Genomic DNA, 24,892 nt, shown 5'->3' on the forward strand with positions numbered 1-24,892 from the left:
TGACTTACATAATAGGTGTTACTGTATGTTCCTGTTTATCTAAAATCCTAAAAAGTCACACATATTTGTCAGAAATATGATGATTTGACGATTTGTTATCTTTGTAGTAGTTTAGTTGTATTTTCCAAGTTATCACATGTTACATATGATGCATTCAAGGACCAGGTATAGTTCAGTGTCTGCTGTGTCATTTATTCATTTCTTTTGTTGAAAGAAAACATTTTAAAAGTTGCCAATGGGTTCAAATGCATTTTACAAATGAATATCTGAGCTGATGAGCAGGCAAAGAAAAGGGCAAAACTTATCATCTTTAACAGTGAAGTTCAGAATCACTGCTGGAATCAACACCACTGAGAGCTGGAAGAAAAACATGTATTGTGTGGATCATCACTCGCTTCTGAAAAACTACTCTGACATTTAAACTCACTCCTGATATAACTTTTTTCTTTTACAGATTATTTTCCTGACATTTTACGCTAATTTTTTTTGGGGGGGTGAAGCGGCTGATGCAGGAAAGAAGCCAAGCGAGGCTCGAGCTGCCGCCAGCTTGGCGTGACTCATCTATGCCTGCTGAGCCATGGGCCTGCCCCACTTACAGTACAGTCAGAAGTTACACTGCTCCTATTGTCACTCTGTCAATATTGTTCACGGACATAAACAAAGCTCACTGTCCTGTTGAGCTGGAGTTAATCCCCCCAGTCACAGATGCTTCTTTGTGTGATCAAACACCCGTTCAGCCCTGTGGAGATGATTTTTCTACTCTCGTCACATGTTTGTCTTTCCGGCTGGTTATTATATTAATCTAGGGCAGAGATATTTGAATGTCATAGTTCCTAGCACATCAGAGTTTGGAGACATTTTGTTCTTTTAGGATGCTTTTACTGTCAAACTTAATTTGTTCCTTGAGTGGTTAGGAAAGACAGAGACATGAAATGAGCAGCATAAAACACATTGATGCCCCTTTTAATCAGCTGAGATGAAGAGCCAGGATGTCGCATTTATGACATATAAAAATAAAAGTTTTGTTTTGAAGCTCAGCAAGCACAAGAAATAACAAACATCTTCACAAAATGATGCTAGTATAGGTCGACTGTTGGAGCAAGAGTCTTTAACAAAGCGTAACAAAAAACCCACTTCACGCGGTGGTCAAAAACTAGAGAAAGCTTGTATTGATTTCAAAGTTCACAAAAAATATTAAAGTCCAAGAATTGCGAAATACAAAGCATGAGTTACAAATTTCACCACTGCAGAAACTAGGTCCACAGGTGAAGGCTGGCAAGGCTTGGCTTGGCGTGGTAGACAAGACACACATAGGCTAGTGACCCAAATCCGATTTTTTTGCACGCATGTGACCTGTATCTGATATTTTCATGACAGTCTGAACAGCTCAATTCTGATTTTTTTATATCTGACCCAGGCCACTTTCATATGTGGTCCTAAATCAGATATGTATCCGATTTTTTTGCAATGCGACCTCAGTCTGAACGGCTATGCGGCATATATCTGACTTTTGCATCAGTGAGAGGCGACAGACGTCACAATTCTGCGACACAGGAGCAGGCAGGCAAGCGGTGTTGTTAGCAACAAGCGCCTGTTGCCAGAAAGTAGAGCCAAACTCCAACATGCTTGCTCACAGATGTCGACTCTTGTCGTGAAAGTGATACAGAAAGGCACTCGCAGACGTATTCAGAGGTTCTCGTCAGTCTAAGATTATGAATGAAGTCAGTGTCGCTAACAGCAGTCACATCACTATCCCACCACCCTGCACCCACACACATCTTTGTACAGATGCTGCAGCTACTGCTCTCTTCCTTCTCAGCGTTCTTCTTAATATTATATGGTTGTAATTATGTTGGCTACGATCGGATGTTAACATAAACAAAGCTACACAAGCACACATTGTGTGATGTTGTGTCCTCTTCTGCGCATGCGGGTCACTTCAGGGCCGCAGTCCGTTCACACAGGGGAGTGGTAGCAGTCGCATATTATTTTGTAAACACCAAAAAATCTGAATTGAGCAAAAACCTGCAGTCTGAATGTAGCCATAGATCCCAAGAGCACCAAAAAACACTAACTACAAACAAACCCTACTCCAACAAAAAAGAAACTGGTAGCGACACAAAGGAAGACACACCAGATATACAGGGAGGCGAGGGAGACAATCAGACACAGGTGAGACAAATGAGGGCAGGTAATCACACAAGGCGGGAAACCACAGGAAGTAAAACACAAGACACAACTACAGGAAGGCAAGACAGACACCACAAAGGACAACAAGATACACAAGAACTAAACAAAACACAAGCCCTACGACTACCAGCAAAACAACAAAAACTGAACACACCATTCAACAGAAACCCAAACAAAGGAGAACACTACCGAAAAGAAACACCGGGTCATGACATGTTTAAAACCTCATGATACATAAAAAATGATCAAATTAGACATAAGACTAATGTAAAGATTGATAAATGTCTATAATCACGGCTAGAGCAGCAGTCTGACAATCCTGGGAGGCCAGGATTGTTGTTGTGTCAGAAACCCTCCCTTCACTTTCACTCCTAGTTTACTTTGTCATTAGTGAACTGGGGGAGTTTTAAGAGGTTCCTCAGCATCTGAGGTGTGTGTGTGTGTGTGTGCATCCTCTCCAGAACAGTCAAGCTGTAAGTAATCATCTCTCAGTAAAGTGTCTACCTATGTGGCCAAGATACAAGCACCAACACCTCCGGCTGTGATGTTTACGAGCACATAAAGCATAAAGTGTTTTGACAGAAAAGACACAACGTGGTGATGATTACATTTCTCAGTTGGTGGATCTAACAAATTACTGCAGCACAACAATCATCATTAGGTTTCACGCACAGGCAGAGACTAGTTTTATTTTTTTCCACAAGGCAATGTGTTGACAGACAGCAGGCTTAAACTCTGTTTTACTGCAGATCTGTTCTAAACCTTTAGAGAATGTTGGGGGTGTTTTTAAAGTTGATGTAGCAAACATATTAGAATGCCTGCCTAGGTATGCTAATGAGCATCGTGATTAGCTAGGATTGGTTAGTCTTCTCCAGATGCCATTTAGTCCGATTTTAATATAATAGATAATCATTTGATTTATTCTCTCTTTGCAAACATTGAAACTTTGAAGGGACTGTGTAATAAAAGGTATCTTCTTCAGCTTAATGCACATTTCTTAATTATTCATACAAGCCTTTGTTCATGCTACAGAGAAACAGTCAGTTCTGTGTCAGCCAATAAGGCAGCTGGACAGACGTACAGTGAACCAACCACATGAACAGACAGATTTATATACAGCGAGTGTTTGGCAGCAGATGTTCTCACATGTGAACTACATGTGAAGAGGCAGAGCCGGAGAATGTCTGAGGCCGAGCACAGTTTTCAGAGCTGGCAGCGTTTTCGTTCCCAATGTTCCTTGAAACTGGAACCAGGGAAGATTCTAGGAACTTCAGGAACGAACCAGGAAAAGCACGAGGAGGAGGAGGAAGAGGGGGAGGAGTGGAAACAGGGCGGGAGATCGGGGTTAGTGTGGTGGAGTGGTGTTACCAGTGAGCTTTATTTTTAGCAACTACAGGGAAGAAAGAAGCAGAGTGAGAGAAATGCTGTTTTTACCTTGACCTTTGTGCCAAATATTTAAATGCAGTTTAGGCGATGTTATAATTATCTGTGAGACCCTGAGAGTGTCCTGGAGATGCTGCATCACTTCTGCATTTGAGCAGACCTCCAAGTCAGTTCAGGAAGAAAAAAACACTCAGCTTCTCCTTTAAAAGAAAAGCAAAAGCTAAAGGAGCAGACAGAGAGTGTGAGAGAGAGGAAGACAAAGACATTTCATGTCTGCACTGTGCTGGCATAAGGTCTTTTTTTCAGACTTTGAGCCAAAGCTGCATTCAGATGCAGAGTTTGCATCATAAAATGACCACAGTATTGTGTTTATCCACATGTGTCGAAATGCTGGTGATTGTGACAGGTTGAGTTTGTCAAATTCTTCCTGAGTCCTTTAAAGCAAGGTCATGAATACCACAAATATTTTAGTTTGCATTAAATTCAAGGGACATCCTCCAAGGCTGACACACCAATGTCAAAAATCTGCAGTTCCACTAATGACCACTTGAGGCTGTCTCCAAAAGCGATTTTTCCACAAGTCGATTTAAGACTCCACTTGGCCATTGCATGACCTGGATGAATGAGAGCATCCACAGACAATGAAGGTGGAGGTTTATGGGAAATTAACCCACCCACTTTTCCAGCCACCCTCATGTGGCCACTTGATGAACAGCAGCCCTGCAGCTCAACAAAGAACAGAAGATTATCAAAGGAAGCAGAAAATGTTGCCTTTTTCTTACACCGATGGGCGTATGATTCTGCTGATGCCTCGAATCATCACTGACAAATGAAGCCATTTAGAAATTTATAGTACAACCTGGAGGAATAATTACAGATGAGAAAAATGGGTATATTGTTTTAAGATCGACTCAAAACATTGCGAAAATGATCCTTTAATAACTAAAGTTACAGTATTGTAAATCACTGGAAGGGCCGTGCAAAATGCAACGAAAGGCATGTGATCTGAATTTATTTTTTTTAAATATCTGTTGATAAAATCATGAAACATCAGCTGACTCCATCAGAGAACAAAAACACACTCACAGAGTTTGAAGTCACTATAGTCACTAGGAATGTTTGGATGCTTGTCTCCCCCTCACCATATTTGGCAACCCTTTGCAGCTACACAATCACACACACACACACTTTCCCCTGCTGCTTCACTTCATGACCAGGACTGAACCCAAGAACCCAGCCACCCCACCCACCGCTCTCCACAACCTCCTCCTCCTCCTCCTCCCTCCTCCTTCAGGTTCACTGAGTGATCTTTGGGGAATCAAAAACAGCAGCACTGTTTTTGGACAGCTGGTTGGCGGGAGAAAATCTCCCTCTCTCTTTAGGCGAGGTGACGAAGTGTGCACAGAGTGACACTGAACCTGAACTCACTCAGTGAATAATCGTCAGGTTTGATGTCAACCTGCTGTGCATCATGGACATGTGTGAATTTATCCAAACAAAAACGTATGACAGAAAAGTCAGATATGATTTCTGGTGTAAAGATGTATAGAGGTGGCTCGGATGCTGCTGATTGGCTGTCCTTGCCCTCATGAGCGTGCATGCAGCCATGGCGTGCCTCTCTCAGAGCGTGCAGTCCTTTCCGAGAATAAATGTGCTACTATGTCATCACTGAGGATACAATCTGTGTAATGCAGCTGAGCGGGTCAGGTCGGTGAAATCCTACACTTGCTCTATTTCGGGCAAGAATGTGTTGGCCACAGTTTGCTGCCTCGACACCCCGGAGACCTAAAAAAGAAAAAGATTTGTCAGGGTTCGTCATGAACACCAGAATGAACACCTGACTCTGCTCTCCAGATATCCATCCATGGTGCTGCTGCTGCTGCTACTGTGGTACACACTGAACTTTGCTGCCAAAGAAACAAAGACATTGTCTTGGAAGGTGTTTGTTTGGAACAGCACGTCCCGACCTTCTGTCTTCATCAAGTGGCAACATGAAATGTGAAGTACCCAAAATTACAGTACCATGAGTGGCCACTTGAGGCACAGTAGTGTGCTAAGTCACACTACTAATGTGAGCTAGCAAAAAAATGACATGATGGAGGACAGTGCACAGTCTCTGTGTCAGTTGGAGTCCCATGATGCTTCGCTTCTGCAATGCTATGGGACGCCAATGAATCAATCTTACAGTCTAAGCTGTGTTAGCTTAAACTGAGCCACATACACTCCGTTCAGTGACCAATTAGATTGGAGTTCACCTGGAAACATAATATGCGTACACAATAGTTCTGCCCTGTAGCTTTAACTGTTTTTATTTTTATGTAGGCTTTAGGCGTCACTTTTTTTTATAATGGAAAGAACACATTTAACCCTGTAAAGTCACACCCCATGTTTAACCAACAATCTGACTTTTAAGTGCTTCTGTTGTCTAAAGTTAAACACACACACGGTCTGTGGTGTCTCTGCTTTCATATGCTGAGCTCTCATTCTGGCTGTCTCCATGTGTTGCAGCATGTGCATTGTTCCAGTTGTTGAACCCTTCATATGATTCTAGGGTATTTATTGCAGGAAGCCACAGAGGCCGTAAACTAAAACAAACGGCGGACTAAAGATACAGGGACTCTGAGTCTTTACAGAAATATTAAACTCTCATTGGCATCCAAATTCTGGTGATGAAATATGGACTCTGCCTGCTTCCTGCTGCACACACACACTGTGCCGAGTCAGCCTGACACAGCTGACGTGGCGTCCACACGGCACGTTACTGTGTGGAGAGAGGGGAGGAAGAAAAAGAGCTTTTCAGCTGGAGGGATTTAAAGGGGAGGGCCACCTTTAAAACTGTCTTCCTCACACACACACACACTGAACATATGCAGAGCCCATTCACCTCACGTTGTGTTTGTGTCTGTGTGGTGTGACAGGCTGCAGGTGAGCCTCTCTGATTGGGTGAACGTAAATGATTATGTGGAAGGATGAGTTTGTAAGACACTGTGAGGTATTTGCAGCAGCCTCAGGGGCTGTTGGGCTGTGGAGCCTTTTTCTTTGAATCTTGTCTCTTTAGTATTTCTAATATCTCTAAGAGAATCTGCCCTCTAATTTGTGGAATGGGTTTACTCAAATGAAGCTTAATGCTAAAAATTGCAGTTCTTTGAGTGGCCACTGGCTACAAAAGTGCGTCAATCCTCATCAACCTCCAAAATAAATCATCTGTCATTACAGCCCATATGTAGATAATTCCTGCGTTCATGTCAACCCTGTGAGGAATGCTGTGGTGCTGACAGGCTGCTGGGGGTCGGTGACATGTATACATGATGTTGATGCAATACCGTCTTTGAACATCTGTTATAAGATGACTTGTGTTGAAGCCCATCAAAAGCTTGTCAATGACAACCGATGACAACGTGTTATCTTCTGCTTCAAATATGTCACTCTTTCGGACTATGACCATGGGAATGAGACCGCCCCACATGAACCAGAAAAGTCTGTTTATCTGTATTTACACTGCCATGTTCTTTCAGAAACTATGAGAGGCTCTCTGTCCTCGGCAGGTCCAGGTTTCTCACATACAATGTACACAATGTAAGCTCACACATACTGACAGTAGGTGTGACATGCAGGTGAATTGACAACATTCATGACTACACATAGGAGCAATGCATACAGTATGTACTTCTCTGCACACATGTCAGGTCGAACTGGTAATACAGCTTGACTGTGCAAACCAGTGTGGGAAAACTTTTCATGTGTAACTTTAACAACTTCCTGTTTCAGCTGTGGCCAAAAACTGTAGTTCCCACCGCAGCCTCTGGGGGCAGGCTCCACAGACCTCCTCCAACTTTATTGGTCCTGGTTGATAATTTTGCCTTTTTGTAACAACTGTTGAAGAAATGTCCGCCTGCCTCACCTGCACGTGTGCCTGGTCTCTTTGCCTGTATCCGGATTAACCAGGACTTTAGGTGGACTTGGACACTGGCAACATAGCGATAGTCTGGGGCTCCAACATGGACTCGGGACTGCTCTTCAGAAAACACTGGGTGTTATCACAGGAGGTTTATTTTTTTATGGTTTTATGAGGCCAGTTTGTTCCATCTCTCGATAAGACCAACCAACATAGAAACTGCAGTTCCTCACATGGCCACTTGAGGATGGATCTAAAAGTATTACAGCATATTTGACATGCGCAATATAGATAGGATCACTGTGGGTTTAACAGAAAGGCAAAGTCATTTAAAAGAAAGCAGCTACATTTTCTGTACTTTTCCTTTTATTCCCATCCAGGAGTTATCCCATCTGAGCCTGGAAGATTCAACACTCTCTTAAAGAGGTGGAACATGAGGTTGATACTCTCTCTGGAAAAAAACAGAACCAATTTAAACAGACATTCTGTCAGCAGTCTGACCGCAGTGCACAGACTGAATCCTTGATATTTAAAGAATATTGGAAGAAGACTTTTGTAATATCTGTTTTAATTTTAAATTGTGATGGTTTTGGAAAGGCCTGAACTTCCTCCCTCAGAACAGCAGGCTGACTCACTGCAGAGTCGTCTGCTGCCTTTAGTTCCTCCATAACAAAAGGACAAATGAGCAGGAGGAAATTCAGAGTCAGGAGTGACTCTGAATACATCATCTGTAAATATAAAACAGGTTGTGGTGACTTTATAAAAAATAAGGTTCATACTCTACTACGCAGTTTTTTTTTAATATAAGGGAGCTCAGGAGAGCATAAAAGAAGCCGATATTTCAGATAAATGTAGAGAAACTTCCTGTATTGTCGCCCGCAGGTTTCCAAAGATCCATTCTGAGGTTGAGGAAAGTTCTGACTGTTATTGTCTTGGCGTCACCTGACTTCTAACTTCCTTTGGACAATTGTCAGTATTGATATAGCAACAAGATTTTCCGGTTAATTGCATCAATTACCAAACTTTTCCAGCTTGTTAAAGTAAGTGGACACCAGCATGCTAGCAGCTTCTTTCATGCCTCATGTCATGCTATATACATCCATAGTGAGTATAACTTAGTGATGGCTTATCTGCAAACTTATTGACTTTTAAGGGCAATATTAATGTCTTTAGGATAATATTGTGTATATTTATATGATATTCTAGCATGGAGGTCTAAAGCCAGCCTTAAGAGGCCATTTGAGGAACTGCATTTTTCTTGTTTTTTTACCCCCCATGTTGGCTTCACTTCTCAGCCTCCTGTTGTGTACATAAAAAAATATTGGAAATGTGGAACCACCGCTAACATTCATCACTGTGAGCTGAACCACCTCAGTGTGAGTCACTGTGGATCAGAGGAAGACTAATGCCCAAAACAATCTGAATAAAAGCACAGGGAGCTGTTTTTGGTGCCCTGTTTGATATTTTCCACTTGTCTGTGGGGGAAATGAAGCGTTTGCAGACGACACTGTGACTCAAATCCAGCCGCTCTCAGAGGGAAGTACGGTCATCTGTAAAAACGTGTGGAGGGCGGGAAATCAGTACAGGAAGTACTTTAAATATCACTGCATAACAAATGAATTCCTAATTATGTTGTGTTAGTTACATTCAAATTGATTTTTAAAATTACAATTGGGATCAGTATCTTCTTTTAAAATGTGTTACATTCCACTGTTTTAAATACGTTTTAGTGAAAGACAAATGTCAACATTGTCATCCATCCAGTAAGAAATGACATGTCGTACTTGAACCTGGACTGACTAAATGGGCTGAAAGGGAAAAACCTTTTCAGTCCAACATCGTTTAAATGACTGTATTTAAACTTGTAGTGGGAGCATACTTCACACTGACACGTGATCATTTAAATGTCAGCATGACATGTTTAGGTGGACACTAAACGTCCAACGTCTATACGCCCCTGAACCAGTGAATCACCAAAACAGACATTTGAACAGGGAGGGATACGGCCGGCAAGTGTAAAGGCAGGAAGATGAGATAAGAAATAAACTGTGAGATTATAATTCAATTATCTATAATTTAGAAAATGTTTTTTTCTGCCTATGCTTACTGCTCTACTTTCATTTCTGATTCACAAACCAACACATCTGGTCAGCAGAACCACTGACTACGCCTTTTCCTTTCTCCACTAACAGTGTGTGTGTGTGTGTGTGTGTGTTTAAATCCCAAAGCTAACATCCGTAGCTGGTATAGATCCCAGCTGATAGAGCAGCAGCTCACGCTGATGGCATTATAATCCAGAGACAGGAAGTAGGTGGATGAGTATGTGAATGCAGCGCCACCACACACACAGAATAGAATCTTTGAACCTCTGTGGATCCCTGCTGGTTGTTGGTGTTAGTGGGTTTTGCTAAATGGGTAGGCCAAAGTTCATGTGATTTTTTACACAATAAAGTTCCTTAACATTACACACACACATATATATATATATAGATAGATAGATAGATAGATAGATAGAGAGAGAGAGAGAGAGAGCTTGTACAAATATGGAGCTGGATCTACAGTTACATTTAGTCTTATCTCATCTGTTTATACAGGAGTGCCAGCAAACACATGAGTTTGCTGGAAGCTGCAGGGAGGCTTTCAGGCGAGAAATGTTTTCAGTTTCTTCCCTATAAGCAGGAAAAGTTTTCTCTTTTACACACACGGCTTTGACTTTTCCAAGAAAAACCTTTCTGTTTCTTTATTTAGTTTCTCAGAATTTCTAAAACATTCTGTACAATCTGTTGGTTTCTGATTTATTCCTGACAGGAGCATTAAAGGAAATAAAAGCTTGCAGTCAGAGTGAGAGTTTTTACTTGGCAAGTTGAAAATCAGAGTTCAGTTTGCAACTGGGACAGCAGAGATCCTGACTGTTATAACAGTTGCTGGTTTGGCGGTCGCTGCCGGTTGTTTGAATGAGATACTGCACCCAAGGTTCACACACAAGTTATCACCATGGATGCATGTGTGCACAGTCGGGTCAGTCACACACTGGGGAAAAAAATCATTTAGGTAGATAATTATTTAACAACTGTAGATCAGACAGCAATCCAATCATCACTCTTGAGGTGGTTGGATCCCAGCTATCTACAGGTGAGAGGCGGGGTACACCTTGGACAGGTCAGCAGTCCATCACAGGGCTTCTGCTAAATATTCAGCCTCTTCTTCACAACACATGTCTGGTATTTATCACACACACTCAGTCGGACCCTGTGTGCATGGCAAATGATTTCTGATAATGTTGAGGTTATAGTAAAGTGTGTGTGTGTTAGATAAGGGTGTGTGTGTGCTGAACGGTGGGACAGTGTGTGTTTTTGCGTGTCTTTAGGCGTTGAAGTGAAAAAGGATTCTGTCATAATCTGTTCTCTGTTTTGAGTGATTCACACCCAAACAGAGAAAGAAGAGTCAAGTCTGTGTGCTCAGTGGAAACATCGTGTACAAAACAACTTCTGCAAGCTGGACTCACATCCTACACACACAAAAAAACAAAGAATGAGGAAAGAAAGAGTTTCCAACTTTTCATTCTAGCTTAGAGCATATGAACATTTTCACTTAAGTATCTGATGGGTTTACTTCTTTCCCTGCGCAAGGGATCATGGGTAAGAAAAAAGTATCCTAGTGTGCATGTTATGAAAACTGACTTTAGGTACATGACATGTAACACTGAGACATACTAAGGGTTCAGTGTGCTGCTTTTTCAGGTACACATATACCCTTTAAGATCCACAGATAGGTTTGGATGACAGTTGAAGCTGTGGTGGAGCTCATCCTGCCCTCCACATCCTGACTGAAGAGCAGAAAACATCCAATATTTCACTAAAAACACTTAATATTTGATTTATCACTGGCATCCATAAGACTTATTGTTCCAATCACACCTCGGTGCCCCACCCGTCACACAGAGGTGGAGCAGACATGGTGGTCTCGGGTCATTCTGAATGTATTCTGAGGACATCTCCTCTCTCTCTGTAGGTCATTTTGACCCAGAGGGGGAGGAAGTGGAATTGAGCAGTTTTCCTGTCTGAGAGCTGACCAGAGAAGCTCCAGATGTGTTCGGCGTGTGCTCCGTGTACAGTAACATGTTTACCCAAGAGCAGATCACATGTCGAGCACACGCTGGAAATCAGGCCATGTGGTCCGCCTGAATGAACCTGCTTGTTGTCATGATTGTATTTCAGGTCATCGTTTGTGTCACTGTCATCGATATCAGAGTAGTAAGAAGCAGCCAAAACACAAAACAGACACACACAAAGGAAACAGGCGAAGGGGAAAGCTGAGGCACAAAGAGAATGTGTCGTCTGAGCAGATGTCAGCTGGAAGCTTAATTTAATCCTGCTGGGCTGATGAGTGGAGTGGAGTCAGGTTAGTGGAGAGGAGGGAGCGGGTCAGGTGACGGTGTTGGCGGGAAAATGCAGGTGTTAGTAGACAGGTGTTAGAAGAGATAAAGCGCTCGATCACACCGCTGGCCTTATTTTCACTGAGAGCACCATAGAGCACAGAAAGCAACTTTCATCACAAATGTTTGTGAATCAAAGCGTCATCAAATCAATCATGTCCATTTAGCCATTTATATTGTCGTGCAAAGCAGAATCACAAACTGTTGAGTTGATCCACCACTCCAGTAAGAGTGTGAGCGCTTTGATTGACAGCTGTGTGCTGTCTCACACAGAGCTGGTGTAAACACACCAGCCACCACCGTGAGCATGTGTGCAGAGACGCTGACATTGGTCCAGCTGACAGGAAAAGCTGATGCTTCTCTTCTTTGTTTCTATGGCAACAAAAATTAGCAAAAGGACTCCGACCCGCCCCCCCATGTGGACACTCAAATACTCAAGGGGAAAACGATGAGAACTTAGAGATTGACTGGCCAGCTTGGGGTTATTGTTTAGCTGAGCATGGATCCTCCGATCATGCAGCTTATCCAGCAGATCACTGTTGTGACAATGTAGTGGTGCAAAGTGGTATTACAATGAATTCAATTAGCATGCTAACCAAAGACCAATTTAAATTTACGTTATTACAAGTTGGACCTCTAAAACTACCTAAAAACCTGAATCTGACTCTTGACTCGAGGTGGAGGTCTCCACCCAGCACTTTTCCTTTCCAAACTGTAAATTACGGGAACGTTGTACCAAGCACCTCTTTAGAAATATTTCATCTGGATGATTCAGAACACAGTGATTAGATACATGTGGAATATTTATTCCAAGCAAGTTCATCAGTTCAAGTGAAAAAAACGGCTGATTTCACAACATTAAAAAATCCCACTAAAAAGTTTCTGGATCGACACCAACACACAACGTTTGTTCTGCCAAACTTCGCTGACACAGCTGGGATTGCGTGGATGATAAACCGGCTGACAAACTGATGGATGCGGGTGAAATGGAGCAGATATCTGTGTGACACTGTGAGGAATCACTCACAACCATGTCTGCATACAATGTGACTCCACATGAGGTCACGACCCAACAAACTGACGTCTGCATGTTCCTGTGTGAGCTTAAAATCTACAAGTAAAAAATACAACACACACACAGACAGAGCACTGCATCCCAGAGACATGATTATATTTCCAGTATCAAAGTATTCTCTGTGGACTGCAATGCTAAATTGCTCAGTCTCTGACACACACTCACAGGAAGTTCCCCAAGCCGACTTTAATTTCATTCAGATGCTCTGTTCTTTTGTGTGTGTGTGAGGACAATGACAATGACTAGACTCATTGAAGAACACAGTGCGCCATCTAGTGGCTGATGTAACATAAAGCAAATGTAAGCAAAAAGCAAAATAATTGAAGAAATCTGAAGTCATTACAAACAATAATTAATATAATTAATGACAATCAGATTTTACTTGGACTTTTTTCCCCTCAGAGAAAAACTCTTATATATATACAAATAAACATATTTAGTTTTATTATTTTGAGCTTCACACTGTAAATATGTTTTAAATGTAAGGTGGTCAAGATTTTAATTTCAGATTAGGATTAGGACCAAAATAAAGCGATGACACTGCTGAGGCTGGTGTATTCAACATTTATTTTCTGTCATTTTAAAAACAGTTTGAGGACAATCAAAATATAAATACATCTCTCTTTCACTCGCATACATTCACTCACAGCATCACCTGCTCACACACACACTCTCACACACACAGCTAGACCCATTCACACAACCCCTGCCCCTGATTTAAATCTTAAAAGGTGCAACAACCAACCAACCAACCAACCAACCCCAAAATCCTCAGGAACTTTCATGATTTCTTTTCACTTCAGAACACAGAGAGAAGAAACAGATTTATACTTGTGATTGACGTGTCTTCTTACAGCCCATAATACTAGAATACTGTTGGGAGCTGACATGAGCTTCAGTCACAGATTCACACCAAACCCCCCCATGTTCAAGACCTCTTCTGTGTCACTAATGTGCTGTCAGATAAATCTCGCTAAAAACAGAAGAACAGAACCTAAGACAGCGCTGAACAAATAAACACCATTTCAGGACAACAATGACTTTGGCAAGGGCTGTTTGTCAAGACTCGATGTAAAGACAGCAGCTATGATGACGGCTATGCCTGATTTGAAGTGAGTGAGCTGGAACAACTGAAACCACCAGTGTGTTGCTTTCAGAGAAGATTCTTTCTAACCTGTCTGATGCTTGAAAATATAAACAAGATCAAACTGGCGGAAACATCTCGGCGCAACGTGGTGACTCAACATGTGAGTCAGTTTACACTCTGACTTCTTGTGGTCTGGAGCTGCCTCCCTGTCATTTACAGAGTGAAGAAGGAACACAATAGGAGTGAGTGGGGTCAGAGGAAGGATAGCTACTGGCTGTGTCATAACTCTTTAACAACCAAACCACCATTTAACTGCAGTCTGACAGGGCAGATTAGATTCCATCATCCCCAGAAGAAGAAGAAGAAGAAGAAGAAGCCACCCTTTACCCCCGAAAAGAGAGTCTCACCCACCTAATTAGAGTTTCAATATTCAAAAATATTAATAAGTTTCCCCCTCTGAGGCAGTGATGGACGTGTCTGTACACTATTTACAAAAAGAGGTAAAATCATGTGAACTCTCCAAATAGCTGCAGGATCACCAAGATGGAATTTGAGGAGATGAAGAATGTTACTGTGTCGCCTGAAAGCCACAGTATTACATTACAACCGCAGGAAGCTACAGAGAGCTGGAGTCCAGAAACAGCACCATCAGTTCTTCTGTCTGTACTTCTGATCATATCAAGCAACCATTTTGTCCAGAATTCGGAGATGGAAGTGAAACTTCCTGGCTGTTTTCTCAGCACTCTGAAATTAAATCTGGCACGTACAATTATGAGAAACAGTCAGAAAGCTGATTTTGAAAACTGAATTCTGAGAATAAAACTCATAAAACAAACATTTGTTTACATGCCCTACTCTTCTATAGTGATGCATGTTTGCTATTTCAAGCCTCTGGTTGATTCTGTATAAAGAAATGTGTGTCTAGACTTTTAATTTGTCATGAGAACCAGATAAGGAAAAAAAGACACTAGCATCTCTTCATCCCTCTTAACGAACATTCAGTGTAGTGATCCCTTCTTCAGTGAAGAAGCTTGTTTAGGTTTGAGGGCCATTTCACCAAGTCAGAGCCATTTATGTCCCGGGAGATTCAAAGTGTAAGCATGATTTAAAATGACATGTTTCCGTCTTCCATCTTTACTGCAATAAATTATACATTGTTCACAGCACAACCCCTTCGACAAGAGATCCACAAACAACATGGACAGCTCGTCATACAGACTCACACCGGGTTACTTTCCAGCTTGACTTCTCGGCTTATTCTTAACTATAAAGTCCTTAGAAACACACATGCACACTCACACCGACATGTACGCTCATTTCTGTTACCCGTGGTGGTTCCTGTTTTTTTTTCCCAATTTAACTTGATATCTTTTAAAGAAGAGGAAATAAAAAGTGGGTTTTGGTAACAGCAATGAGAACAATCTTTCATTCAGAAATATTCTAAAAACATACACTGCCTGAGATGGACCAATAAACATTTTGAGTATGGTAGATGAATGTGTGTGTTATTAGATTCCATTTTGAAGAAAAAAGAGATGAAGAATGAACACTGCAGTATTATGAGATAACACAGGCAACGGTTTGGTGGAATGGCCCTTGATTCAAAGATGCGTCCTCCTTCGCTCTGCTTGAGTTCCGTCTGAAAAAAGTCTGATTCTGTCTCTGTCCTGTTGGCATCAAATTAAACAGTGAAGAGGAGAACTCCAAAAAGGAGTTCCTCTCCGGCGCCTTCTCAAAACAAAAAGAGAGGAATTTAAACCTGGCGGCTCTTTTAAACCCTCTGCCTCCCGCTCTCTCACGCAGTTTTACAGAAGACAGAGAGATGGAGAGAAAACAAACTGCTGGCTCCTTCAAACCTTCTCTCTGCCTGTCTGTCCTTCTGTGTCTGTGTCCTGGTCTGTGTTGCACCATGGAGGCCAGCAGGGGGGGGTGCTGTTAGGATGCCTTTCCCAGCTCTATCTTCTTCTGGATGGCACGAGCTGAGTGGTAGATGAGCGAGTCGATCAGACCAGCCACTGCAGGAGTCAGACAAGACACAGTGTCATCAAATCAGCTTTTTAAATACATAAGCATAATCTGGAACAGAAGACATGTTCACACACTGAGGGGGGACTGACCTGTAAATACACCTCCAATAATGGCACAGACTCCTGTTAGAAAGTGTGTGAATGATCTAAAGAGGGAGAGAGAGAGAGAGAGAGAGAGAGAGAGAGAGAGAGAGAGAGAGAGAGGAGGTGTTCAGTGATAAGATCTGAAAATATGGGAAAAAAGTGAATGAAATGAATGGTCAGCAGTAGACTGTGAGGGACTTACCTATGTCTCTCTGTAAATTTAACCATCATGGGGGACAGCTCATATAAAATGAAGACACCTGGCAGCCCCTGGTCTCCTATTAGCCCGTTGGCCACTTTCTCATGCCTGGTGACTGAGAACTGGTTTGTTTTTACCACCTGGAAGAGCAACAGGATAACACAAAAATTATAATAAAACTGAGCTGTGGAGCACCTTATATATTTAGTGGTATTTTATAGAACTGAAAAACATGGAGGTGAAAATGAAAGCAACATTTGGTCTAATAAAAACCAAAAAAAAATAATAAAAACTGTGTTAAAACCACCAAATCCTCTTTAAAATAACAATAAGACAGAACACTGTTTGGACTCACCTCTCCGTCAGTTTTCACATAGATGGTGGGAACAATTTTCACAAAATACTGGTACATCATTGATGCTGTAAGGAGAAAAATTAAAAAAAATAAATAAATAAAAAAAAAAGATGTGAGTAGATGTGTGCTCACAGCCATAAAACCCAAACATCACAAATTTATTTAGAAGAAATGCATTAAATCAGCAAATAAATGGAAAACTTGTGCTTCTGAACTGAACCACTGGGTGGCGCTGTTTACTGTACTGTCCACGTCTATGACTCGTCTTTATTTGCTTCCTCTGTCTTCACCTCTGTCTTCTATCCGGTTATGGAGGTCTACTAGAAAGACATTTAAACGCTGCTGCGCTCAAAGAAACGACAAACCTCCGGCTTCGTAGCAGAAAACCAAACGTATTTTAATCACATAATTCAGGGTAAGGTTAATTCCAGACCAATTTAATGTAGATATGTTGAAAAAAATACTCCGTGAACCGTGTTTGTCTGTCAAGGCCACAGGTGACGTTAGCCAGGTGGTTAGCATGCTAAGCTAGCACAACAAGCTGCTGGTGAAATTTAACACTGATTGAATTAGAGCAGATTTGTCGTTTAAAGTGAGCGGGTAAAACTAGTGCAGCTTATTGTGTTCCTTTTGAAAGTAACACGGTGTGAAAAACGGCAACGTGTAAACACACGTAGACAGGCTAACGTTAGCTAGCTTTCGATTTGACAACATGAATACGTGACAGCATGAGTAGCTCAACAAACAAGTGTCTTTATAGCTTTGATTAACAACCAATATTGTAGCTGCTGAATTTTTAAGTGTTTCCTAAAAACACACTGTAACAAGGAAGTGTTGCTATGTAAATGTGTGATTGATTCACGGATTTCAGCTTATCAAATGTGGCTGTTTCCTGATGTTACCAGTTTAAATGGTCGATTTGAAAGCAGGAACATCACACAGTACTGTTCATTGCACCCTGCCTCATTTTAACCGTGACTTCTGATGTCCTCTGTAGATGCCTGTGGCTGTCGGACCATATGGTCAGACCCAACCAAGTTGCTTTGATCGGGTCAAGATGGGTTTTATGATGGGGTTTGCTGTAGGAATGGCTGCCGGTGCCATGTTTGGAACATTCTCTTGCCTAAGGTAACTCTGAGCTTAAATATGCACATAGGCACATAGGGAAATTGAAGAGGAAGACTCTAATATATTCCAAATAGTGTATATTCCAGAAAATTGTACTCTTTCCTATCTGTAAATTTATAAACTGGATGTAATAGAGGGATGGTTTTTGTAAAGTTGTATTAAAAAATAAATGAACATCAATACATGCTAGAAATGGACAGATGCAAAACAATCATGACATCTGTAGTTATGTCCAAATAAAAAGCTCAACTGTCTCTTTCATCTCCAGGATTGGCATGCGTGGCAGAGAGCTAATGGGTGGAGTAGGAAAGACCATGATGCAGAGCGGAGGGACATTCGGTACCTTCATGGCCATCGGTATGGGGATCCGCTGCTGAGGAATAACCTGATCGGCCTCCAAACAACAACTCAGCTATGGGACTTTTCAAATAACTACCCCAGCAGTTCTCTGTCTGCTCCGTGCTGTCTCACTCTCCACCTACAGTCTAGTTTTGTCAATAAAAGTTCAGATATGTCAAATGGTTTTCAGAGTGGATGAGTTTTACTTTCTCATGTCACCGACGATTTTATCTTTTGAACACTTATGCCTAAGATAAACGAACATTGACTTTAATGTCAGACAGACATGCCGTTACAACCAAAGGGAGTTTTTGCTGTTCCAGTAGCTGCATTAGTTACTTCTGTGTTAGTTTAGGATTTTAAATTTTTCATATATTTTGGTGTTTCTTAAGGGATTAACTCCTTCCTTTCACATCAAATTGTGGTTGCAGTGGACTCTGTGACAACAAAGTATCTGTATCTTAACACAGAATCCTTGTATAATTAGCAAGGGAACAACTGCTGTAAAATCCTGTAATAATATAATATCGGTGAGCTGTTTTGGTGTTTTTCCACATGTGGTGTGGTGGCGAATCTCAGATAAAATATAACTTAGTTTTGGATGATTAAGAATTTATTTTAGTCATCTTTTACATTTTGCTGTTTGTCCTTTGATTGAAAGGATGAAATCACTGACCTTGTGGTGCTCTAACATCTGTCCCATCCAGAGGGTTAACGATGCCAGGATAATCTTTACCAAATGAAAGGTGTTTGATCACATGAGTCATGTTTATCTGTGTGAAGACACAAGGATCAAAAGTTGAACACTTTATGATATCATGGCAGATAAACAAAGGTTCATAACAAGCTTTGATCAAACATTATGAATCAAATAGTTTAAGAACAATGGTACTCACATTGTCCAGGCCGAAGCTCTGCAGGTCGTGTACTGTAAACAAACAAGACATTACTTTTACTGAACAAGATGCAAATATCCAATCGGCACAAAAACTCAAATTGATAAGGTTGTGTCTGATTGATTAGTTTACACAAGAAAAAAAAACAGTTTATATCAGAGCTGTGCCTTCATGATGCTCAGGCTCTGACCTCCTAAAAACATTGACCATGACAAAGTACTTGTTATAACTTGTTATAATTTAGTAGACACTAAATTGTTAAAGTTACGTAAAAATGTTTTATAGACAGCCCAAGGTTAAATGGTTCGACGAATGAATAAGCTTATCATTAAGCATTTGGACAGTATAGTTAGGCATTTGAGTTCCACACAGACAGGAAGAAAGGGCAAAAGGTCAGACAAATAAAAGTGATTAAGCAGCAGAGCCTAATGTTTTTTTTTATTCCACCTTCTTTGTACATTATCAACAATCCAACTTGATGTGTGTTGTGCAAGTTGTTTTTTTTTATTATTACCCTGTGCCTGTTTTTAGTGGCAGAGATGCCTGGCAGATGTTTTCATCTCATGCATATAAAGTAGATTTATATTTATAATACTGCCCCATCAATGCATAAACATGTAAATTCACTGGAAATGAGTCTATGGAACAAATGTCTACAAAGAAAGATGGACTTACTTTCCACAGCGTGCACTGCAGAAAGAAGAGAGAAGAGTCACTGTATAATAATGCAGGTAGACAACAAACCATGTTCATGTTGGTGTCGGGGGGGAGGGTGCACAACTCTGACAAAATGATCCTTGTAATTTTATGGACAATAATGTTACAAAACTAATTACATTAATACATGAGTAATGATCAATAAGGACAATATGGCGCTTATGGGAAAAGGAGACTTTCATGTTGGTGATATGGTTGGTTGTAAAATTGCTATCGTTTGATTTATTTTACCTTACACCAGAAAATCTCATTGAGAAGGATTGTATCCTTTTTTTCTGTGCCAAAAAAACTATGGTTCATAATATGATGCATATCTTCTGTCAGAGTAAGCATGCAACCCCAAACATAGAAATCTGTTTGAACACTTTGAGGTCAGACTGCAGGGGGGAGAGGTGGTTTGGGACCAGAATAAGAATGATGGCGATCATCTAAAGTCTCCAAGTGATTCTTGTCTCTTGTTTCTGCTGCTAAGCATTTAAATATGAACACCGGAATCAGTGAGATTAATTAATATTCTGACTCAGGGATCAGAAGATGATGATGTGTTTGGGGTAAGAAATGAAAACAAACACATTATTTTAGTTTAGTAACCAACCAAGCAGGATTTTTTTAGCATTTTATGCAGCTGCCTTTAGTTAATGAATGCTCTGGTTTAATGGACAGATGAGAAAACGTGCAGCAGGCTGACAAAACCAGAGCAGAAATATAATGACAAAGAATTAAACACAATGAAGGCAGAGCAAAAACAAGCAACAGCAACCAAAGGGTAACAAAGAATGAGGCGGCTTTTAGAGTTGGAGTAACACATCATGAGATATTTGTTGACGTTTGTTAGATTAAATCAATAATGCATAAAAAATGTGAAACTGAGAAGCACACATCTTATATCAGATGTCATGGTGTCTTTTTTGACATGTTCATGCCAAACTACATGAAATCCACATAGCCTGATGGTGACTTAACAAATGCAGACATATACATTTCTTTGAATAATGTTACAGTCACCTCGTAGCACACTGATGAGTGTGATAATTGAACAAAACCAGGCAATAGGAGCATTTGACGTCAGCAGTGTGGAACACACTCTGGAGAGATGGTCAATAAAAGGAAGCTCCAGGAATGTTTTGTATTGATAACTCTGTCACCCTGAAGAACTTCTGTGTGTATATCCAATAATATATCGACAAACCAAATCAGTAATGGTCCAGGGCTCCAGTGCCTGGAAGGATTGCTGTATTAGCAACTAGTGGCTAATAACAGCAGCTTGATCATTCAGCTATAATAATAACTGATACAATGCCACCATGTTAATGTTCGAGAAGCTTAACATGCAGTAAGAGATGATTCTGTGCTGACCAGATGTACAGCTCAGTGTGAAAGTTTGATGGATGAACGTCAAGCCGCTGATGAACATACAAATCCAGTCAAAAGTTACTAAACACCCTTTTGTCAAATGAAGCACTGCTATTGCATTAGTGCACTTAGTGCTCCTCAGTTCCACCGACCACTGAAAACATCTGTGACTTCAGTCTTTAATCTAAACTTCACTGTGTGTAATCATCTGAGATCAAATGCTTCTAAATTAGAGATTTACAGCTATGCTGTAGATGTAATGTGGAATTCCAGCTCAGGCCTTGAATATAACAAGCCCGTACAAAGTGCTGCCGTTTGATCCTAAACACAGGGTGTTTAAAAACCTTTGGCTGTGTGTGTATGAGAAGGAATGGACAGCACGTCTTACCGTGAACATGAGACTGTTGGAAACTTTTTCCAGGAGCGAAGTGGAAATTCCCAGCCACCTAGAGGGCAGAGGATGGTGAAACAAATCAGAATTTTAAAGGTTTTAAGGGAAAGTAACTGTAAAGGAACAAAGCTTGAACATTACTTCATAACATGAGAATTAGGCCATACTTCTCATACAGTTTTTAATAATAGTACAAGACATTTGTGACATTTTGTGAGCAATCTTTTTCTTCATTTTGTGAAGTTTGTACCTTGTTGACCTCCAGGAAGCCGTAAACCTGACAGCCTTCGTTCTTCTGCTCCTGCATCTTCTGTGTGAAGCCCTCCCTCTTACACTGCTCAACAGTGTCGGCGTTTTTGAAGGCCCAGCCTCGCCGGCGGTACGCTTCCCGCACGTCGTCGCAGGTGTTACAGCATCTGCACCCAGCAAAACGAAATGCAAGTAAATACAGACTCATGGAGTAAACACAGGGAGAAAAGGCAGAATATGTGCTGTGTCTCACTTGAGGTCTTCAGTCTCAGCTCCGTAGCAGCTCTCACATCTGTTTGGGTCCAGTGTGCTGGGGTCAAACACTTCACCGTCATCTGCCTTACCAAGTTCTGAACACAAAATCATTGTCATGCTTTTTCATCAATCAACAAACATGATCTTGAGAGTTTACAATCCTTGGTCCTTCCTGTCCGTCTCTGACCAAACTGTGTTTATTGATTTGCTATCCAGATCCCAAATGTTCTGTGCTTCCAAATCAAACACAAGCATCCACAAATTCCAGACTAATTTGCCTAAAAAATAGGTTTTCATCATCCTGCTGACACATATGTTTACCTCGCAAGCACTGAGAAAGAGAAACAAGTTGCTACTCAGGGGACCCTGCAGCTACAAACACCCCAGCACAGCACTTTGTGTGCTTTGTGCAATTCAGGGTCTCAATGTGTACCTAAAACCAGAGGTCAAAGGTCAGAATGATGTGTTTTACCGTGTTTATCTGCCTCAACAGTGACAGGTTTGAGGTCTTTATCCAGTCGCTGTTTGAACAGATTGTGCTCAACGTCCAGCTGCTGTTCGCCGGCTACGTCCATCGCATCTATACTGAGATCTGCACAGTAGGAAAAGAGATGCATTCATGAGCATGTGCGTCATCATTGGCATGTTCATGCTTCAAAGAGATTTTGGGGGAACTTACAGGCGCAGGGCATGTGAGGGAAAATGACGTCGATGTTGATTTTGAGTTTGTCTCCTCGTGATGTGTCGACGTACAGCTCAGGGTGGACCTTCAGGGACACAGAGGGACTTTTAATTAATTTAATGTCTGACAGCAACATGGTAAAAAATACAAAACAGCTGAGGTTACAGAGCCACCTCAGCTTCCTATACAACTGCTTTAATTCTTTATGGGTAGAGGTTTGGATATCCAGTAGTAGAAAGCATTACTACATTACATCTGCTGAAAAAAAAACCTTCTGAATCTTTTGAAATCTAATAAATATATACAACATTGAGGCTGCCGTTGATGCTAACAGTGGGATGTGCAGACTTTGAACCTTCAGCAGCACATATATGTCTTTTTTTACTGTTTGTGTGGGTGGACTCATCAAACCAGTTTGACTGGAAGTTAGACCTGAATGATGAAGTACTATTTACAGCCTTTATTATCATAATGATAAAACAGTGTAGGATAATTAATTAATCTGTTCTGTTTAATCACCTGCCGAACATTTGGTTTCCTATCAGATAAACTACTAATAAATCCTCACAATTAACAGAAAACAGAAATAAGTTGACATTTGTTTAGTAACCTTTAGACTAATCCTTGCAGACATCATTTCACAGAATTTATAAAATCAATAAGTGGAATCCTTGAGTGTCCTGCAGCTCAGAGAAGACTGTAGGAAGGGGTGAAACTTGTTCTACAATTAACCCTGTGTCGTGTTCAGTTGGAGGATTCCTCCCAGCGGAGGTAGATGTGATGAGATACAGATAATTTGGAGGAACTTACCTCTTTAGTGAGATAGTACTGCAGCTCAGAGACAAACAGAATTAACATGATGACACCGCTGATGACAGTCACTGCAAGGACACAGAGGGAGTGTGTTTATGTTAGTTTTACATTCTGGTTCTAACTGAAGGAAAAATCACGGTAAAACCATTTTTTTAATGAATGCTGATCATGTTTTGTCTAAGTCACATTTTTCTTGCCTACTGCTGTCACTGGTTCTACTGTTGTCAGTCTAGCCTCATGTACCTGCACGCACACCTTATTGTGGTTCTGCTTTTATCATTAATGATGATACAGATTCAGTTTGTGCTTTTCTATTTATTTTAATTTAGTTCATTCCATTTTTTATTTTATTTCTATTTTTTTTGTCTCTGCATGCGTTACAAGTGCTTTGACATACATTAAATAATCCAAACCACAACTACATGGTTTGTAAAACAATTTGCAGTAATGTGAAACTGGGTTTCTTTGCAGATACATCTCTTGGTTGTGTTTATATATGCATATGAATCACAGGGCTAGTTGTACATCTGCTCTGCTGTTATAATGAAGCTGTTACAGGTGTCTGTTCAGACATTGGTCAGTATTATTACAGTCATGTTATGCCTATAACTGGACGTTTTTTTTTTTGACAACATTTAATGATTTAAAGCAGAAAAGAAGCAGTTAGCTCTGTTGTTAGCCGCAGTAGCTAACACCCAGTGTGTGTCTGAATGGCTGCTGTTCTCTGATAAATTACCGCCTCTTACCGGTCGCTCCTCCCCACGTCTTCACTCGAAAATCCTCCAGAGTTTTGGGGTAAGCGTCAAACTGCTTCAGTTTATTAAAAGTGTCCATTTTCTACAGCACAGAACCACCGCTACACACACTAATGAGACCGACAGATTCCTGCACTCACTCGCACACTCACATCAGTCCAACGCTTTCACTTCCGGGACACACGCGAGTCACGGCTGGACCAATCAGCGCCGGCCGCGTATTTTTTCCCTTTCTTTCCTAAAATACAACCAATCAATCACAGATCAATAGGTATTAATGTGAGTATTGAACGACAGAGAAAAACAATAAAACATACACAAAAAACGAATCTGCGTTGAATAAATAATGGAAACAAATAAAGAATTAATGATGATTGATTTGTTCCAATATATCCACATGTTAATGACTGATTTTCTATCACGGTGGAAGTTAATGATGATGATGAACATTAATATTGTTAGTGTGTTCATCAGAGTGATCAGAGTGAAGGCCCGCTGTTTGGGCTTACAATCTTCTGTAGCGCCATCTAGTGGGGAACAGATTAAGTTCAGTCTGTGATGGATCTGTGTGTTTCCTAATTCTG

General features: G+C 41.0%; 2 protein-coding genes across 3 annotated transcripts; one reads left to right on the forward strand and one right to left on the reverse strand.

The window, feature by feature from the left end:
• Positions 1-15,169: 15,169 nt before the first annotated feature.
• Positions 15,170-24,471, reverse strand: ergic3 (ERGIC and golgi 3). Of its 2 annotated transcripts, XM_028406101.1 has the most exons (14): positions 24,300-24,471; positions 23,551-23,621; positions 22,738-22,825; positions 22,531-22,650; positions 22,057-22,153; positions 21,805-21,970; positions 21,552-21,609; positions 19,769-19,783; positions 19,094-19,125; positions 18,874-18,970; positions 16,731-16,795; positions 16,379-16,515; positions 16,183-16,238; positions 15,170-16,080 (listed from the first exon to the last, which is right to left on the reverse strand). In XM_028406101.1, the coding sequence occupies exons 1-14, from the start codon at positions 24,385-24,387 to the stop codon at positions 16,001-16,003; spliced, it is 1,170 nt and encodes a 389-aa protein (XP_028261902.1). In that variant the 5' UTR covers positions 24,388-24,471; the 3' UTR covers positions 15,170-16,000. The 2 variants fall into 2 exon arrangements, with proteins under 2 accessions (XP_028261902.1, XP_028261903.1); XM_028406102.1 differs by lacking the exon at positions 19,769-19,783.
• On the forward strand, positions 16,997-18,381 carry romo1 (reactive oxygen species modulator 1). Its single transcript, XM_028406103.1, has 3 exons — positions 16,997-17,145; positions 17,728-17,858; positions 18,127-18,381. Exons 2-3 carry the CDS (start codon positions 17,728-17,730, stop codon positions 18,233-18,235), a joined length of 240 nt encoding a protein of 79 aa, XP_028261904.1. The 5' UTR covers positions 16,997-17,145; the 3' UTR covers positions 18,236-18,381.
• Positions 24,472-24,892: the final 421 nt, after the last annotated feature.

Source organism: Parambassis ranga, chromosome 5, assembly GCF_900634625.1.
Source record: "Parambassis ranga chromosome 5, fParRan2.1, whole genome shotgun sequence".
In the NCBI taxonomy this organism is placed as follows: domain Eukaryota; kingdom Metazoa; phylum Chordata; class Actinopteri; family Ambassidae; genus Parambassis; species Parambassis ranga.

Coding starts and splice junctions, on each gene's coding strand:
- romo1 (XM_028406103.1), top strand. CDS start 17,728: ATGCCTGTGGCTGTCGGACCATATGGTCAGACCCAACCAAGTTGCTTT. Junction 17,859..18,126: donor GGAACATTCTCTTGCCTAAG/GTAACTCTGAGC, acceptor TTTCATCTCCAG/GATTGGCATGCGTGGCAGAG.
- ergic3 (XM_028406101.1), bottom strand. CDS start 24,387: ATGGACACTTTTAATAAACTGAAGCAGTTTGACGCTTACCCCAAAACT. Junction 22,651..22,737: donor CCCTCACATGCCCTGCGCCT/GTAAGTTCCCCC, acceptor CCTACTGTGCAG/ATCTCAGTATAGATGCGATG. Junction 18,971..19,093: donor AGAGCTTCGGCCTGGACAAT/GTGAGTACCATT, acceptor GTCTTCACACAG/ATAAACATGACTCATGTGAT.